The following is a 17613-nucleotide window of genomic DNA, read 5'->3' as shown; positions in this document are numbered from 1 at the left end:
TCCCAAAGAAAGAGCGAGCGCCCGAGAGGGAGGCGAGGCGAGGCAGGGCGCTGGCTGGCGCCGGGCCTGGAGCTGGGCTCCGAGCGGTGCGCCCCCGCCTCCGCCCCGCAGGCAGGCCGGCTGCTGAGCCTTGAACTTGAACGCCGCAGCCCCGGAGGCGGCGGGCCCGGGCAGGGGCAGCCCCGCCGCCGCCCCCGCCGCGGGGCCGGGCCCCCCAGGCCTCCCCCTCCCGGGCCGCCGGCCGGGCCCCGCGCCCCCCCATGCACCACCTGCTCGAACAGCCTGCGGACATGGCGACAGCGCTGCTGGCGGGCGAGAAGCTGCGGGAGCTCATCCTGCCCGGCGCCCAGGACGACAAGTCGGGCGCGCTGGCCGCGCTGCTGCTGCAGCTCAAGCTCGAGCTGCCCTTCGACCGCGTGGTCACCATCGGCACCGTGCTCGTGCCCATCCTGCTCGTCACGCTCGTCTTCACCAAGAACTTCGCCGGTAAGACCCGGTCGGGCCCCCGGGGTGGGGGGAGATGGGGGCAGCCCTGCACCCTCCCTCCCGGGCTGCTGGGTCCCTCCCTCCCCCGGCCTTCTTTATCTCCTCCCCAGCTTCGCCTTCCCCGGCTCTTTGCCCAAGATGGAGAGATGGGGGAAGAGAGAGAGAAGCGCAAGGGTTGGGTAAGGACGTCCAGGCACCTGAGAGAAGGAGCAGTTTTGTGTGTGTGTGTGTGTGTGCGCGAGAGAGAGTGTGTCTGTGTCAGTGTGAGAGTGAGTGAGTGTGTGTGTGTGTGTGTGTGTGTGTGCGCGCGCGCGCGCGCGAAGGGGCATGGGTGGTGTGCAGACCCTCCCAGCTTTCACTACCCCAGCCTCTGAGAAGAAGCGGCTGGGCTCTCCACAGCCCGCTGTCCGCGGAGCTGAGCGTGCTAGGGAGAAAAAGCAGCCTGACGCTGGACAGCTCCAAGGGGGCTGAGGACTAGAAAGCACAGTGCAGATGGCTGGGCCTTTGCGAGCTGGCTCGGAACCCCAGGGCCGCGGGCTCTTCCCCACAGCCAGGCACCCTTCCCTCGGGAGCCTCTGGAAGCCCTGGGTATCAGGGAGCATCCCCAGCCCCATCACCAGGAAACTGTTGCCTGGCAGGAGCGGCCACAGAAAGGGGCCCTCCTTCAATGGGCCTTGGGTTAGCTAGGGCCTTCCTATGGCTCCTCTGTGCCCATGTGACCTCTTAAAATTACGTTCACCTCTTCCTTTAAGGAAAAGCCCTGATATACGGTCACAGCCACCCACCCAGAATGTTCCAGCCCCCTGGTTTCATAGAACCCCAGAGAGGGCTAAAGCTAGGCAGAGGCTGCTGGCAGGCATCTCTCTATTTTCCATGCTGAAGGAGGGGAAATACCAGAAAACACCCAAATTGGGTTTGGGATCCCAGACATCCACCGTGCCACCCACCACACAGACTGGTGTACAGAAATAGACACATACTTGCACTTACTGGGGTGAATTACCCTGCTTTAAATAAATGCATACCTTCAGTGAAGAAGGGGGCCGGGACTAGCAGGCTGACATTTCTTGGTCAATAGAGAAACCCATCAGAGGGTAAATCCAGGTGAGATCCAGTGGGTAGGTCCCAACTTCTCTGGGGTCCCAAACTGAGAAGAGACTGGCCTGGGGTGGCACAAGCAGGGTTTGGGGAGGCGCTGAGACACGTGGTATCTAGCCTTAGGGCAGCTGGCAGAACTGCCAGTCTAGGACTCTGTTTTCTATTGTTGAAGGAATGAGACAGGGGCGTTTAGCTGGAGAAAAGGAGATTTGAGTGTGTGAGGAGGGAATGGGGGGGAGGGTAAATGACAAGATAGCTGCCTTCAGGTATTTGAAAGAAAGAGGAATTCCCCATATTTTGTTTGGCTCTAGAAGGCAGGACTAGAGGGGAAAAGTGCCAAGAATCAGGCCGTATGGAAGCACTGTCTAATGATGACAGCCATCCAGCAGTGGGGCAGGCTCACTTCTCTAGGAGTGAACTCTCTCACTACAAATGCTTAAACATTAGCTGAATGACCCCCTGACAAGGATGCTTCAGAGGGCATTCCTGAGCTGAGCAGGAGGCTGGACTGGATGCCCTCCAAGGTCCTTCAAAAGGTCTCCCATTCTAAAATTAGGTACTTTGATGTCTCAGGCAGCAGTACTGAGATAATGTGTGTGAAGCTTTCTGTAGACCCTAGTGTCGTATAGGAGCCATCTTCATAATTATCATTTTAATAGGTGTCAGTTAGCTTTATTTTTGAAATATTCACACAACTCCCAGCTGCCAGAATGATCCTGCTGAGACTCCAGACCGGCCAGATTCAGGTCTGCTCTGGGCCCAAATGCTAGTGTGTGTGTGTGTGTGTGTGTGTGCGCGCGCGCGCGCGCATCCACTTGCATGCACGCTTGTGAAGGGCTTTCAATGTCCACAAGAGAAGTTTGTATTTTGTCCTAGAACTCAGAATAACCTTAGTAATTTTATGATAAAACATTAGCATCTCAAATGCAGCATGTGCAAAACAGGACTGACCCCCCCCAAACCCGCTCTTCCGGTCAATTTCTCTGTTTCTTTTGAGGATAATACCATAGCTCCAATGGCCCTCCAGCAATCAGACCCTGATCTTAACTTATATCCCATCGCTACCCTTCGTGCACTGCAGGTCCCAGCCAAACTGTCCTTGTAGCTGCTCTTCTCCTAATTCACCGTTCCATCTCCTTCCCCTGCGCATTTGCACAAGCTGTGCCCCATGCCAGGAGTGCACTCTTTCCTCATCTCAGTCTCTTGGGACACACATCTTTCCTCAATGGTCCCTAGCTATCATCTAGTTTATGAAGTATTTTCTTTTGTCATTTAATGTGTCTTTTTTTGGTCTCTCTCCCATCTTCCTCCCCCTCCCTCGTTTTAAAAACAAACCTTCTGATGTGCACAGTCAAACAAAGCAAATTCCTGAATTGGCCATGTCCAAAAAACTTCCTCCTTCTGTATCTTGAGTCCCTCTTCCACTCTCTCAGGGGTTTGGCAGCATGCTTCATCTTTGGGCCTCTAGACCAGTGGTTTGATTGCACTGACTGTTCTCAAAGCTGTTTCAAAGTCTTCCACATTTGTTTTCCTTAATAATGTTGTGACTATCGTACAAATTGCTCTCCTGGTTCTGCTCACTTCACTTTGCTTTAGTTCATTCAAGTCTTTCCAATTTTTCCTAAAACCTTTCATTTTATCATTTCTTTTATAATTATTTCCATTCCATTCATATACTATATTTTGTTCATCTATTCCCTAATAAGTGGATATGCCCTTAGTTTCTTTCTTTTTTGTGCTATTACAAAAAGAGCTGCTATAAATATTTTGTACCTAAGGGTCCTTTTCCTTCTTCTTTGAGCTCTGGGAGGCAGAGGCCTAGTACTGGTGTCACTGGATCGAAGGATATTCACAGTTTAGTGATTTGGGGAGCATAGGTCTACTGACAGCCTAGGGAGACAAGGAACTATTCCCACCATCAGCAACCCCATTTTGCAGTTAAGGAAACTGATATCTCAAGAAGGAAGTGATTTATCCCAAATCATGCATCAATCATAGAGATCACTGAATACATCCTTGAACAATGGACCCAAGAAGTGGTTGTCTGGCCCCCACTTATGGTTCATTGAGAGGCAGCCTATTCCCCTTTGGGACAGCTGGGGGAGAGGGAGGGGCCTGAGGGAGGTCACCAGGGGGTCAGGAGGACACAGAAGAGGACAGGGGAGTCTCGGGGAGTCCAGAGAGTAAGGGGGGCAATCCTCCCAAAGCAGTCTGTCCCAGTTTGAGAATGCCCTAATTATTAAACAGTCTTTCCTCACATCAAACCTAATTTGCATTTCGGCACCTTCTCCCAAATGCCTCTAGCTCTGTTCTCTGGTGCCCTAATCTTTCTCCCATGCTTTAATTACAGGAAGTCAGTGATCAACCCCCACCTTTTTTCCACATCTCCACTCCTTCCCCCACCCCACTCCAAACTTCTCTTTTCCAGGCCAAAACACTCTCAGTTTCTTCAGCTGATCCTGGGATGGCTTGGTTTGAAAGTTTCTGATCCTTTCTACCCCCATACAGCTGCCTTCCTCTGGGCATGCCCTGTTTGCTGATGCCCTTCCTAAAATGTAGAATCCAGGAATGGACCTGCTCCTCCCAATGGGGTCTAATGGGCTGATGGGCAACACCTCTCCTAAAGGGAGCTGGAGGCTGCATTTGCTTTTTGGCTGCCACATCATTCTGCTAACCATCACTGAACCTCCCAGCTGCTAACACTGGCCCAGCCTGAGCTTCCCCTAGAGGAGCAGACCCCAATCTGAGCTTGAGGATGCCCCCCATATCTCTTTGTAGCATCTTAGTTTGATTTCCCACCTTCTTCATCACAGCCTCCTTTGCCACACTGTTCAGTCTATGATTTCTGTGGACTGGGTGGAATCCTAGGAGAGCTCAGCTCCCAGACCGTGACAAGGGAGAACAGGCCACAGGGAAACCACTCATTTGTAGCACCAGTTATGTGTCAGGCACTGTGTCAGGCTCTGTACAACAATGAGGAAACCATCCCAGACCTCAAGGAACCTGTCCTTGTATCAGAGGAAACATGTGTGTACAGTCAGTGAATGCAAAGTCTTGGGAGCAGGGTATGTGGCATGTGGTGTGGCTGGAGACACCAGGAGAGACTTCATGGAAGAGACGGCCCTGAGGCTGAGCCTCAGAGGAGCTCAGGCTTTCTGAAAAGGGGCAGGTGGAGGAGGGAAGGTGATCCAGGCACAAGAGAGGAAGCCATCTAGGCAAAGGTGAGGAGGCAAGAGATGGTGTTTTCATCATGCCTGAGGACACAGTAAGCTTGGATTGTAGAGAATGTCAAGAGCAGTATGCAGTAAGCCTGGGAAACAGGCAGAAGACAGCTTGTGAAGGACTCTCAATGCTGAATCAATTATAAGGAACCATGAGAGTATATTGGGCAGGGGAGGGATGTGGCCAGACCTGGGCTTTAAGAGAATCACTTCGGCAGCCAGGAGGATGGAGGCTGAACTGGAGTGGAGACAGACTTGAGGCAGAGACCAAGCAGGAGACCATTGCATAGTCCAGGAGGAAGCCTGCACTAAGGCTGTGGTCATGAGGTGAGTGGAGAGAAGGGGATGGATTGGAGAGATGCTGGAGGGCTGAAACAGAAAAAGTTGGCAAATGATTGGATGTGGAGAGTGGGGGAGAGTGAGGAGCAGAGGATGACTGAGAGAGAGAGAGCAGTCTCCTTGGCAGTGATAGGAAGTTTGGAAAGAAGGAAGGGTTTGGGGGACAGATAATAAGTTCAGCTTTTCTTCTGTTGAACTTGAGATGCCTGTAGGATATCTAATAGGAGAAGTCCAAAGGGTATGGGACTGAAGCACAAGAGAGAGGCAGTAGACCTTGGAGTCATCTCTGTAGAGATGGTCATTAAACCCACAAGAGCTGATGAGATCACCAAATGAGAGAAAGTAGAGAAGGAAGAGAAGAAGGCTCAGCCAGAGTCCTGGGAGCCAATGAAGCTTATGGCTGTGACCCCCAGAGAAGGGACAGGCTCAGGCTTGTGGTCAAGAACAGCTTGGGCCAGCCATGGCCAATGGAACAGACAGAGGCAAACCTTTTCCTGGGATTTTTCCCCCAGAGAGGAGAATTTTTAGGCCCCTTCATGGCTCTTGGGAAATGATGGGATCAGTTAATAAAGAGGCATTTCCCCCCAAAGGCAGTTGGATTTGAGATATACCCAGTCAGACAAATCCAGTGGGAATTTGGTGATGCAGTGAGGGGAGGGACGCAGGAAGGGGGGCAGCCCTAACCAATTGTTTTTATTTGGGAGGTAGGATAGTGACCATTTGGGGCAAGGCCGGAAGCGAACTCAGTCATCAGAGAGTGCCCCCGTCCTTCCTTCTCTGTCAGGCTGAGGACCTTTATAGGCCGATCCCTATGTTCAAGGAAACAGAGGATGAGGAGACATAGTGCCTGCCCTGGGAGATCCCTGGTCTCAACAGGACATTCAGCTCTGTGCTTGGGGCTGCAAACGTTCAGTTATTTAATTCTCTCAATTCTATTTCCATGATGTTTATTCCTATAGAATATGTAACTTTTGTGTGGGGGCTGTATCTATCAATCATCTTTTCACTTTGTTCCCCTCCCTCCTCTGCCCCCCTCTCCACTACCTAGTACGTAGTGTTACTGTAATCATTTCAGTCGTGTCTGACTCTGTGTGACCCCATTGGGATACCGGACTGGTTTGCCATTTCCTTCTCCAGCTCATTTTCCAGATGAGGAAACAAAGGCAAACAGGGTTAAGTGACTTGCCCAGGGTTACACAGCTACTAAGTGTCTGAGGCCAGATTTGAACTCAGGAAAAGGAGTCTTCCTGACTCCAGACCTGGTGCTCTAGCCTAGCTGCCTGTATGTAGTAGGCCCTTAATAAATAACTGTTGCTGAACTGAATAACACTTCCATTCTCTCCTTCATATTCATGACCCCCACCCTAATTCATACCCTCCTCATCTCTCATCTGAACTACTGTGACACCTTCCTGATAGGCTGTCAGCCCTCCAGTTTCTCCCCTCCAAAGCATCCTGACCACAGGGTCCACATAATCTGTCTAATGTGTGCATGCCTAACCATATCAGCCACCTGATCTCCCGGTCACAGTGGTGACTTGTATGGAGCTGACAGGCCCTAAATGCCTTTGATCTTTTTTCAACTGGATGCCAAACAAGCTGCCCTTTCCCCATTCTGTGCCTGTGAAGCTGGTGTTTTTGAAACCAATAGTAGGGTTTTATATTCATCCTTGTTAATTTTTACCTTTAAGCTTGATTTTCTAATCTATCAAGAATTTTTTATCATCACCCAGTATGTTAGCTGTGCCTCTGAGGTATGTGTCACCTATAGACATAGTAAGCACACTTTCTATCCCTTTATGCAAATCATTGACAAAAAAATTTAATAGCACAATTCCAAATTGGATCCCTGGGGCACCCCACTGAAGACCTCCTCATGAGCTGACACCAAGCCCAGCATATTGACCAGTAATGAATGCTCCTCATTATACTGCATTTACCCTTCTTTTGTTTTTCATTTTGTCCACAATTATAACATGAAAGATTGTGTCAGGTGCTTCGCTGAAATTTCAGTTAACTCTACCTGCAGCATTTCCCCCATCTACTAGTCCAGTAATCCTGCCCCAAAAAGGAAAAGAGCTTGGTCTTGTGTGACTTGTTCTTGGTGATACTTTGTGATCACTGCTTCCTTTTCCAGATATTCACTAGCCATCCTTTTAATGCTATGGTCCAGAAGTTTGCCTCAAATCAAAATCAGGCTCCCCAGTTTGTCATTTACAGACTCTAACCTCTTCCCTTATTTGAAAATCAGGACATTTGCCCTTCTCCATTTCTTCAGCTCATCTCCCACCATCTCCCCCACAGAACTATGGGAAAGTGGTTTGTATCTCTAAAGCTGACCCAATGTCAAGGTCGGGGCACTGACTTTAGAGTCCTTGGGCCTGGGTCAAAATTATAGCCATGCTGCTTAAGCTCAAAGGTTCCTAGGGCTAGACCCTGAAGACACCTTAGAGGTCACCAGGCCCCCCCCATTTTATAGATGTGCAAACTGGCACTGAGTGAGGGACTCAAGGTCACAAAGGTACAGGTGTCAGAACTGGAATTTGAACCCAGGTCCTCTGACTCCAAATCCAGTGTCCTTTTCACTGCCTGTTGTCTGTGTGACTTGGGGCAAATCTCTCCACAGGCCTCACTTCCTGCATCTGTAAAATGAGCAGGTTGGACTATATGATCTCAGAGGTGTCTTCCAGCTTTGAATCCTTCTTTTGGAAACTTCATGAATATGAGGAATTAGTATTATCATGGAAGGACATTTCAGACAATGGCCCCTGCTCGTTTGTAGTCAGTCATGCACCTTCCATGGAAAGAGCAGGGGGAGAACAGGAGGGCAGGCTCCCCAGACTATGTACAGCCTGCCAGTCCTTGGATCCTCGGCTTCTGCCCTGGGCCAGTCTCCAAGCGCATAGAAAGCCCCTAAACCCCAGGAACAGGTGGGATGCAGATAAAGAAAAATTACTGGTTTCCCTCGTTGGACATCAATACTGTGTGAATGTTTCTTTCAGTGCCCACCCCAATCTCTGCCCTCCCTTTGCCAGGAGGGATGAGCACTGTGGACCCCTCCCCATCCCTGCCATGACCCTGAGCCGTGTCTCTCCTCTCTGCCCTCCAGAGGAACCCATCTACTGCTATACCCCTCACAACTTCACCCGTGACCAGGCCCTCTATGCACGTGGCTACTGTTGGACAGAGCTTAGGGATGCCCTGCCCGGGGTGGACTCCAGCCACTGGCCCTCCCTCTTCGAGCACAAGTTCCTGCCCTATGCCCTGCTGGCCTTTGCCGGCATCATGTACGTCCCTGCCCTGGGCTGGGAGTTCCTGGCCTCCACCCGCCTCACCTCCGAGCTCAACTTCCTTCTCCAGGAGATCGATAACTGCTACCATCGGGCGGCGGAAGGCCGGGCCCCCAAGATCGAGAAGCAGATCCAGTCCAAGGGCCCCGGCATCACGGAGAGGGAGAAGCGCGAGATCATTGAGAATGCCGAGAAGGAGAAGAGCCCCGAGCAGAACCTGTTTGAGAAGTACCTGGAGCGCCGGGGCAGAAGCAACTTCTTGGCCAAGCTCTACCTGGCGCGGCACGTGCTCATCCTGCTCCTGAGCGTGGTCCCCATCAGCTACCTGTGCACCTACTACGCCACGCAGAAACAGAATGAGTTCACGTGCGCCCTGGGCGAGCCGCCCGACGGCCCCCGGGGCTCGGTGCGAGTCAGCTGCAAACTGCCCTCGGTGCAGCTGCAGAGGATCATCGCCGGCGTGGACATCGTCCTGCTCTGCTTCATGAACCTCATCATCCTCGTCAACCTCATTCACCTCTTCATCTTCCGCAAGAGCAACTTCATCTTCGACAAGCTGCACAAGGTGGGCATCCGCACGCGCCGGCAGTGGCGCCGCTCGCAGTTCTGTGACATCAACATCCTGGCCATGTTCTGCAACGAGAACCGCGACCACATCAAGTCTCTCAACCGGCTGGACTTCATCACCAACGAGAGCGACCTCATGTACGACCACGTGGTGCGGCAGCTGCTGGCCGCTCTGGCCCAGTCCAACCACGACGCCACCCCCACGGTCCGAGACTCGGGCATTCAGACGCTGGATCCCAGCGCCAATCCCGCAGAAGGCGATTCGGGGGAGCCCCCGGTGGTCAAGCGCCCCCGCAAAAAGATGAAGTGGATCCCCACCAGCAACCCCCTGCCCCAGCCCTTCAAGGAGCAGCTGGCCATCATGAAAGTGGAGAATCACAAGGCAGACAAGCCCAAACCCGTGAGGAGGAAGACCGCCACGGACACGCTCATTGCTCCCCTGCTGGATGCCCGAACCGCTCACCACAAGGGGGCTGGCACTGGAGACCCCACGGCCCCTGGCCCTTCCTCCGCCCCACCGTCCGCCAGCAGCGAGAAGAAGCATGCTAGGCATTTCTCCCTGGACGTCCATCCCTACATCCTCAGCAGCAAGAAACCTAAACCAGAGCTTCCGCGCATTGCTGCCCTGCCCACCTCCAAGAGCCAAGAGGGTGCCTTCCTCACCCAGGGGGAGGATTGCGGAGGGACCCGCAGCATGGCTCCTGCCAAAGGTAGGAGGGTGGGGCCGGGGTGGGGCGCAGTGTGGTCAACTCAGGGATGGACAGGATGGGAGTGGGAAGGCAAGGAGAACCAAGAGGAGTAGGTCATTACCAAAAAAAGGTCTGTAGTCTAAAATAAAAAAGGGTAATTCCCTCCTCACCCAAGGAGGAGATTTGCAGAGGCCTCTGTGCTTCAGAACATAGCCATGATCCCAGAAATAAGAACGGCCCTTGGGTCTGCCATAAAAACCCAGCGGCCCAAGGCTGTGCCCTTGGATCTGCCATAAAAACCCCCCGGCCCAAGGCTGTGCACTTTACTAAGGAGAAGAGGCTCAAAGTCACCCTCAGACTCTGGGCCAGAACCACAGAAAGGGCCTAAAATTATTGTCCCTAAAATCAGGTGACTGCCTCCGAATTAGGGCTAGGGTGATTTTTGTTTATTTTACCTTTATTTTCAACAGATTAACAGGAAAGGGTGGTCCAAGTAGGGCAGCCTGGAGGCATTGCAGAGGCCAGTCACCCTCTGAGCATCAACGATGCTGCAGGCCTGTGCCGGTGCTCACCATGACCACTCTGGGCCTTGGAGGAGGGGGAGTTTGTATTCACAAGAAAGCAGGGGGCTGGACACATGAGATGTGGGACAAAGATTTCCATTCAGAGGGGTCAAGAAGCATTTTTACATGGCTCAGCAGTTTAAAGGGAGGAGTACCTCTGGATGGAAAGTTCATTGATGGGAGACAGTGTATCCTTCGATGATACTTGACAATAAGATAGGATAGTCCTTCTTCTTTTGAAGGAATCTCATCCTTCTCTACCAGTCAGATAAAGAGAATCTAAAAATTTTCAGGGACCCTCAGTCCCTTATTCGGGACTTCAAAATTCATTCAGAGTACACTCAATGACACTGTCTCAGGAGGTGCCAAGGAGCATGATTTAACCTGTAGATGATCGAAGAAACAAGATGTAGGGAGAGAACATCTCTAATGTCTGAGCAGAGGGAAGAGGTCCCTAGGTGTCTCACTTCTGTAGAATCAAAACCTCAGAGACCTTCCTTCCCTGGGCAGCTGTTCCTGGCATTGGAGCTCTTGTAGGACTTGACTCATAACACAGCAAACATTCCTGACTCTGTAGCAGGAAACAAGGTGGACCAGCTACCAGGTGGTTCCCTGAAACAGCCTCATCAGTAAACCAGTCAGTCAACAAGCACCTACTATGTGCAAGCATATGGGAGAACTGAAACCTTAACTGCCAACAAGTATGGTTTCTGCCTCATCTGTGCTTCTGTTAGTGGTCAGTGACAGCTGTGGGTGTGCAAGGCACAGATTTGCCTCCCTCCTAGAGGAGGAGATGAAGGAGCTGGAGGAAGGCACCTTTCCTTAAAATAATGGAAGAAGAGTTCCAAAGGAAAGAGAAAAAGGAAGATGGCCTTGGTGGTCCCTTCGAGCTCTGGATCTAAGATCCTTTCATTCTTGGGGAATCCGAATCTGTATCAGGAGGGTGGAAGGTTGCAACATAGGGAAGGAAGGGAAGGACTGCGGAATACTTTTGGAGCAAGGTAGTAGATATGAGTATGGTCCCAACGAGGATGAACCTTGCTCCCAGAAGAAGCTGTGATTGCCAAGGTATCTGAGTCCACCAGGGCCACCGGAAAGATATCACCCAGCACTGGTCAGAGTAAGAAGAGACAAATGTTGGTGCTTGGTAGTGGTTGGCGAGTCTTTGTTAATGGGACAATCAAGAGACATTCTCCCTACCCTGGATGTGACCCCTTCCTAAGGTTTGCCAAGCCTGGTGACCACTATGCACTCTTGGTGATTTATGTGGGGACAAATAGAACACCAGAAAGCACCTATAAAGCCTTTCTGGGGAAGATGAAATCCTGAGTGAGAAACAAAAGACCTTAGAGAGACAAGTAAGGTTTTTCTTATTACTGCTGGTTGATGATGGAAGCTTAATAAGAAGTGATGCATTGTCAGAGAGTAAAAACTGGATTTATGGAACAGACTGGACTGACAGGCTCTTTGCCAGGGGTGAAGTATATCTCATGAAGACCGTTCAAGTTAATTTCTTTAGAAACTTGCAGATTAAATACAAAGGGTTTAAAGCTGAAAATGGAAGGAAAAAAACAACTATGCATATAGATCTGCCAAGCTGGAGACCACAGAGACTAAAGGCAACTGTTAGTGGAGAGAACAGTAACTCACAGCGGGATATATCCAGGAAGAGAGTCACCACTAAGGCCCAAGTCCAGACAAGAAATAGTAAGTCAGCTGAAGGAGGAGGCAAAGTCAGTGTCCAAAGAAGCTCTGAGATATGGGAGATCAGTCCTGGCAGAAACATGGGAATAACAGAAAGGTATTCAAACTTGAGAAGAAAATGAACCCATGAAAGGAGAGATGGAGCAGGACTCCTGAGAGAATACATTCATGGAAGTGGAGGGAGGTGGAGGAGCCTGGGAGAAACATTTTTGTGAGAGGGAGGAGATCAGAAGTGATGTTGTGGCTGGCATCCAACACAGACCACCTGGTCACAATGAAGAAACCAAAGTTCCGGAAAGTGATCCAGAGGCCAAAATCCTTACTTGATAGAGAAGGGATGGGAGACCTCAACTCTTGTTAGACTCCTCTGGTGCTCTGGAGCTCAGTCTGCCAACAGTCACGCTTTTAACTTCTCAATTTGGCTTTAACAATCATGGGATCTGGTAGAGGAAGTGACCGAAGGAACTACTAGTCTGGAACTAATTTTGACCAGCAAAAATGAACCAGCTGGTGCTGAAATAGAAATGATGAGAACCTTGGAAGGGAACCCTCCATGTTGAAGTTTGTGATGGATGAGTAGGGGAAAGGAAGCTGCATCTGAGAGTTTCAGAAAGTGGATTTCACAGACTTTATAGAAAGGATAGCCAATAACGCCTGGCCTAAAACAGCCCAGGGAAGTTGGCCTGAGAAGAATGTGATGTTCTTCCAAAGAATGACATTCTAACAACACAAACACAAAGGACGCCAATTAGGAATAAAGGGGGATGTTCCCTAAATTGACTAAGGCAATGTACAAAAATGGAAGAGAGGCATAATTGAAGACAAATGTAAAAAAGCAACAGCCAAGGGATAAAGGCCGGAAGGAACTGAGGCTAGCAGAGAAATCTAGGACAACTAAGAGGGTTTTCTAGTGTTAGGAATGAAAAAGAAGATTGAAGAAGGGTTAGCAGTGCTCAAGGTGGATGGGATAATGACCAAAGGAGGCAATGGAGGAAAGGAAGAATTGCTTAATTCTTAACTTCTGTTCTCTCTACAAAAAAGAATGATTTTCTGATTGGGAATGGAAAAGCAGAACTGGCCATCAATTAAAACCAAGATAAATGTGGAAATAGCCCTCAGAGAAGTCAAGTTACCAGGCCCAGAGAAGCTAAATAATAGGGGGTATAATAAGTGATAGATGTAATTTCTAAACATCTCTTGATGATTTGTGAGAAAGTGTGGAGAATGCAAAAGGTACCAAGGTCCTGGAAAAGGGCAAATGCTATCCTAATGTTCATAAAGGGGGAAAAGATGGTTTCTTCAGATGATAAGCCAATGAACTTGGCTTGGGTTTCTATCAGAAGTCTAGGAGGTGCAGTTAAAGGAGTGGCAGGTCAAGTTAGAAAGGGAAATAGCAGTCTCTGAGAGCCAGCCTTGCTTCATCCAAAATAGGTCACGCCAGACTCACCTTATATCCTATTTTGACAGGGTTAATGGACTGGTGAATTAGAGAAATGCCCTAGATGAGCTTTAACTAGATTTCAGCAAAGAATTTAACCAAGACTCTCATGCCCTCATGCCCTTCTCCATCTTGTCGATGGAGAAATGTTGAGCTAAGTGGTAGTGCAGTTGCATAGATTCAGAACTCATTGGATGCCTGAACCCAAAGAGTAGTCATGGATGAATTGTGTTGGATGGAGACCTCTAGAGGAGTCTCCCGGTGGGTTCTGTCCTTGGTCCTGTCCAATCTAAACTGCTTGCCCATGACTTTAATATAGGCATAGACTGTATGCATGTCAAATCTGGGAGGAAGAGACAATGTGCCAGATAATAACAGGGTCAGAATTTAAATTTTTTTGATATGCTAGAATGATAGGCTAAATCTAATAAAATGAAATTTAATGGAGAGAAGGGTATAAAGTTCAACACACATGCTCAATATCTCACCTGCACATGTACAGGACTGGTGAAATGTAGCTACACAGCATTTATTACGGAAAAGTTCTGGGAGTTTTGATGGACTGTGAGTTCACTGTGAATCAACAGTGGGATGTGGTGCCCCTGCTTCCCCCAGAATAGTGTGATCTTTAGCTGCCCAAAGGAGATACTCAGAATAGGGAGGGTTCAGTCCTGGTCTGACCACATTGTGGGCCCAGAGCTCAGGACTCCATGAGAGTGCTGGCAAACTGGGAGGCAGTGGTGTCAAACCAAGATAGAAATAGGCACATTTGACCTAGAGAACCACAAATTAGCATTATCTATGTTGTATTGCATTTTTGTTATTTTGTTCAACATTTCTCAATAACGTTTTAATCTGGATCAGGCCTACTAGGAAGTTTTGGGGGTCACGTGGGGGCTCAGGCCCCTGATTATCTAGAGCATGGCAGCCAAGATGGGGAGAAGGCCAGGGACCAACCAGGCTAAATGAAGATTGTTTGAAAGCCCCGGGGATGTTTAGCTAAAAGAGAAGATTCAGGATTTGGGGCCCTCTTCAAGTATAACAGTCCTGATGTTTACATGGCTTTCTAAGGCTTACAAAACCCCTTACAGACTGATCTCATTTGAGCCTCATAATAACTCTGTTAGGTAAGTACTCGGGCTATTCTTATCCCCATTATATAGACGATGATACTGAAGCTCATAAGAGGGAAGGGCCTTGCCCAGAGTTAGCCCAGCAGTAAGTATCTGAAGTGGAATTCCAGCCCACATCTGTCCTGGCTCCACATCCAACATGCCTTCCCCTTGGAAAAGACCCTGAGATTGGGGAAATATTGGAGGTGAAATGAGAAGGGGACAGCAGAGGATGAGATGGAGAAAAAAGTGCCGTGGAAGCAACAAACATGAGCTTGGACAGACTTTGGGAGATAGTGGAGGACAGAAGGGCCAGGTGTGCTGTGGCCCATGGGGTCACAAAGAGTCTGACACAACTGACCAACAACAACTCTCCCTCCCACCCAAGTTTCTCTTTAAAAGTTTAGTGGAAGAAACATTCCCCAAGACTTTCCCCAGGCACCCCAGTTACCAGTTAGCACTCTGATATAGAGTCCTGCCCTAAGAGAGTCCTCAGTTTGAGGAAGAGCTGTGAGCTTTACCCTCAGAGAGCCCCAGGCCGGAGGAAGGAGGCATCCTGTCTGGTCAGCTGTCAGCCCAGCCTGATAGTACAGGGCAGCTCTCCTCATTCAGTGTCCTGACATGCTCCAAGGACCAGGTTACCTATTTTCTATGGATCCAGGCCTTTGCCAGGCCTCCCTGCTGTCCTAGGAACATGGAACCCAAGGCTCACTTCCCTTGGACCACTGCTTTAAGGCACTGACTCAAAGGCAACATGTCCGTACAGGAGTGTACGGTTGTCTTGAGCACCAGGCCCTGCAGGAACATTTCCTTTGGCTCCTGGGTCATGCTCCATCAGAGACTCCTTTCTGCGGTAGTTCCCCAGCAAAGCTGGAAGGGGCCAGTGAGCATCAGCAGCACTGGAAGGTCTCCAGTGCCGAGCTGTATAAAAGCAGCCTTACTACTTTCTAGGAGGGCCAAGTTCCTCCCATAGGTATATCCACCACACTTGTTTATAGCCTTGATGGCTGCCCAGTGTAGAGGGAAGGGGGTTGGATCCAGAAGTCAGGGGAGCTGGGTTTTTCTGCCACTTACTCGTGTGACCTTTGGCAAATCATTGAACCTCTTTGGGCCTCAGTTTCCTCATCTGTAAAGTTAGGAAGTTGAAATGGATGTTCTCTAAGGTTCCTTCTAGGGTGGTGGTGTTTTGGACCTTCCTTGGCCTCCTGGAGGTATGACCAGTCATTCCTTGGGAGGCCTTTGGCTGGTTTCTAGCTGCTCCATGGGGAGTCTACAGGATCCAGCCTTAAACTTTGCCTTTCTTTATGACTGATGCAGATCTGCTGTTCAGGCTGACCAGTTCCTCAGTCCAGGAGACATCCCCAGGCCCTTTGCCTTTGGCCCTATGATTTTCACATTTCACAACTTTATGACTCTTCCCTGGTCCATCACTAAGGCCCAACCACAGGCCCTAGAGCTAACCTCCTGGATCTTCCTGACTCCCTGGGCTCTGGACCCCTTCTCCTGCTGCTCACCATCCCCAGGTGTCCTTCAGGGCACCTGCTTTCCCCCTTCTTTTCATCACGTGCTTCAAAATCACACAGTTTCCATGGTCCCACAACAGGTGGCCCCAAACATGCAACAGTGAGTTTGAGCTTGGCATGTGACCTTTCTAGCCATGGAGCCCCCCACCATGCAGCTGCTTTGGGATTCCAGAGAGAGTGATGTGTAATCCCCCTCCTCCAAACGCTTCACACTGATTCAGGATTTGCCCACTTGGGATCAAGCTCACTAGTCCATTCTATAACGCCAGCATCATGAAGCCAATTAGGAAGTTCATGGCATGTATATCTAAGACAGAAAGACAACATGATAGAATGCTGGGCTTGGAGTCAGGCAGACCTGGGTTCAGATCCTATCTCGGGGGCTTACTTTATCACCTTGAGCAATTCATTAACTGTTTTGTGCCTGAGAAGGATGAACAACAAGCTTCCTCACGTGTAAAATGAAGGGAATGGCCCCTAAAGTCCATTCAGCTCTAAATCTATGATCCGCTCTCATCCCCATCTGACTTCCCTCTCCCCACCAAAAAAAGAAAAAAAAAACAAGGAAAAGATGAAGTCATACCAAATCAGAATTCCCATCTCAGGTAGGCCTTCAGTTTTACAAAGCTTTCCCCCCTCCCACTCCCCAGCCCTGTGCAGTAGGAAGTGGTGTGATGAGAACCCATCCCAGTGTGCAGTGTGTGTTTTTGGTCACAGGGGAATAGGGTGAGAAAATGTGGATGTCTGGGTGCAGCCCCTCCTCCTGCTAGCAGTAGAGCATCTTGAGGGGTTGGGGAGGGGGAGATAACTATGGGCTGAAAGAAGATAGAGACAGTTTGATGCTGGTATTTTTGATCCTGTTTTCAGATCCCCCAGGCCCAGAAAAAGAAATCCTGTACCCAGTGGAGCCATGCCGGGCCATGCCACCCCCTCCAGGATCCTTCCATGCCTGTCCTCCTACCACAACTGCTGGGGTCCCTGGGCCCCCGACTAGTGTCACCCCTGGCCTTGTGAAGCCTGAATCCATGGCTGTCTTGAGCCACAACTCCACCCACCCCCTGCTGCACATTAGCACCTTGTATGAGGACCACCGGGCAGAGGAAGAAGAGGAAGCCCCACCTCGAGCCTCCCCTGACATGGCTGACCTCATCACCATCCCCCCCCCAAAGCAGATTCTCATTGCCACCTTTGAGGAGCCCCGGACAGTTGTGAGTACTGTGGAATTTTAGAGACAGGCAACAAGGATCTCATCCCCTCCTCCCGGCAGTCTCATAGCCACCCCACCTCCAGCCCTGGGATATCATCAGGACCTGCCCCTGTGCCTCCCCACCCCCATCCTGACAGGAATCCGGCCACTGCATGCCCTCGCCAAGGTCCCCTGAAGCACCAGATCCAAGCACGAGTCTCCCACTAGATCTACTGCCAGTGCCCAGGGGCAGCTAGGGATCCCGCCTTGCCCACACATCCTCAGCCCCTGCTTAGCTACTGCTGCCTTGGTTCCCTGACCTCCCATGTCTGGGGACTAGGGAGCAGCCTGTCCGCAGCCACTGTGGTTCTCAACGTGCACTTTAGCCAATGTTCCC

At 50.3% G+C, this 17613-nt stretch overlaps 1 protein-coding gene across 1 annotated transcript; it reads left to right on the top strand.

Annotated features, from left to right (window-relative positions):
• Positions 1–260: 260 nt before the first annotated feature.
• Positions 261–17259, top strand: PANX2 (pannexin 2). Its single transcript, XM_036761665.1, has 3 exons — positions 261–486; positions 8254–9711; positions 16898–17259. The coding sequence occupies exons 1-3, from the start codon at positions 261–263 to the stop codon at positions 17257–17259; spliced, it is 2046 nt and encodes a 681-aa protein (XP_036617560.1).
• Positions 17260–17613: the final 354 nt, after the last annotated feature.

The sequence above is a fragment of the Trichosurus vulpecula genome, chromosome 5, assembly GCF_011100635.1.
Source record: "Trichosurus vulpecula isolate mTriVul1 chromosome 5, mTriVul1.pri, whole genome shotgun sequence".
Taxonomy (NCBI): domain Eukaryota; kingdom Metazoa; phylum Chordata; class Mammalia; order Diprotodontia; family Phalangeridae; genus Trichosurus; species Trichosurus vulpecula.
This window is presented reverse-complemented; position numbering and strand designations above follow the sequence as displayed.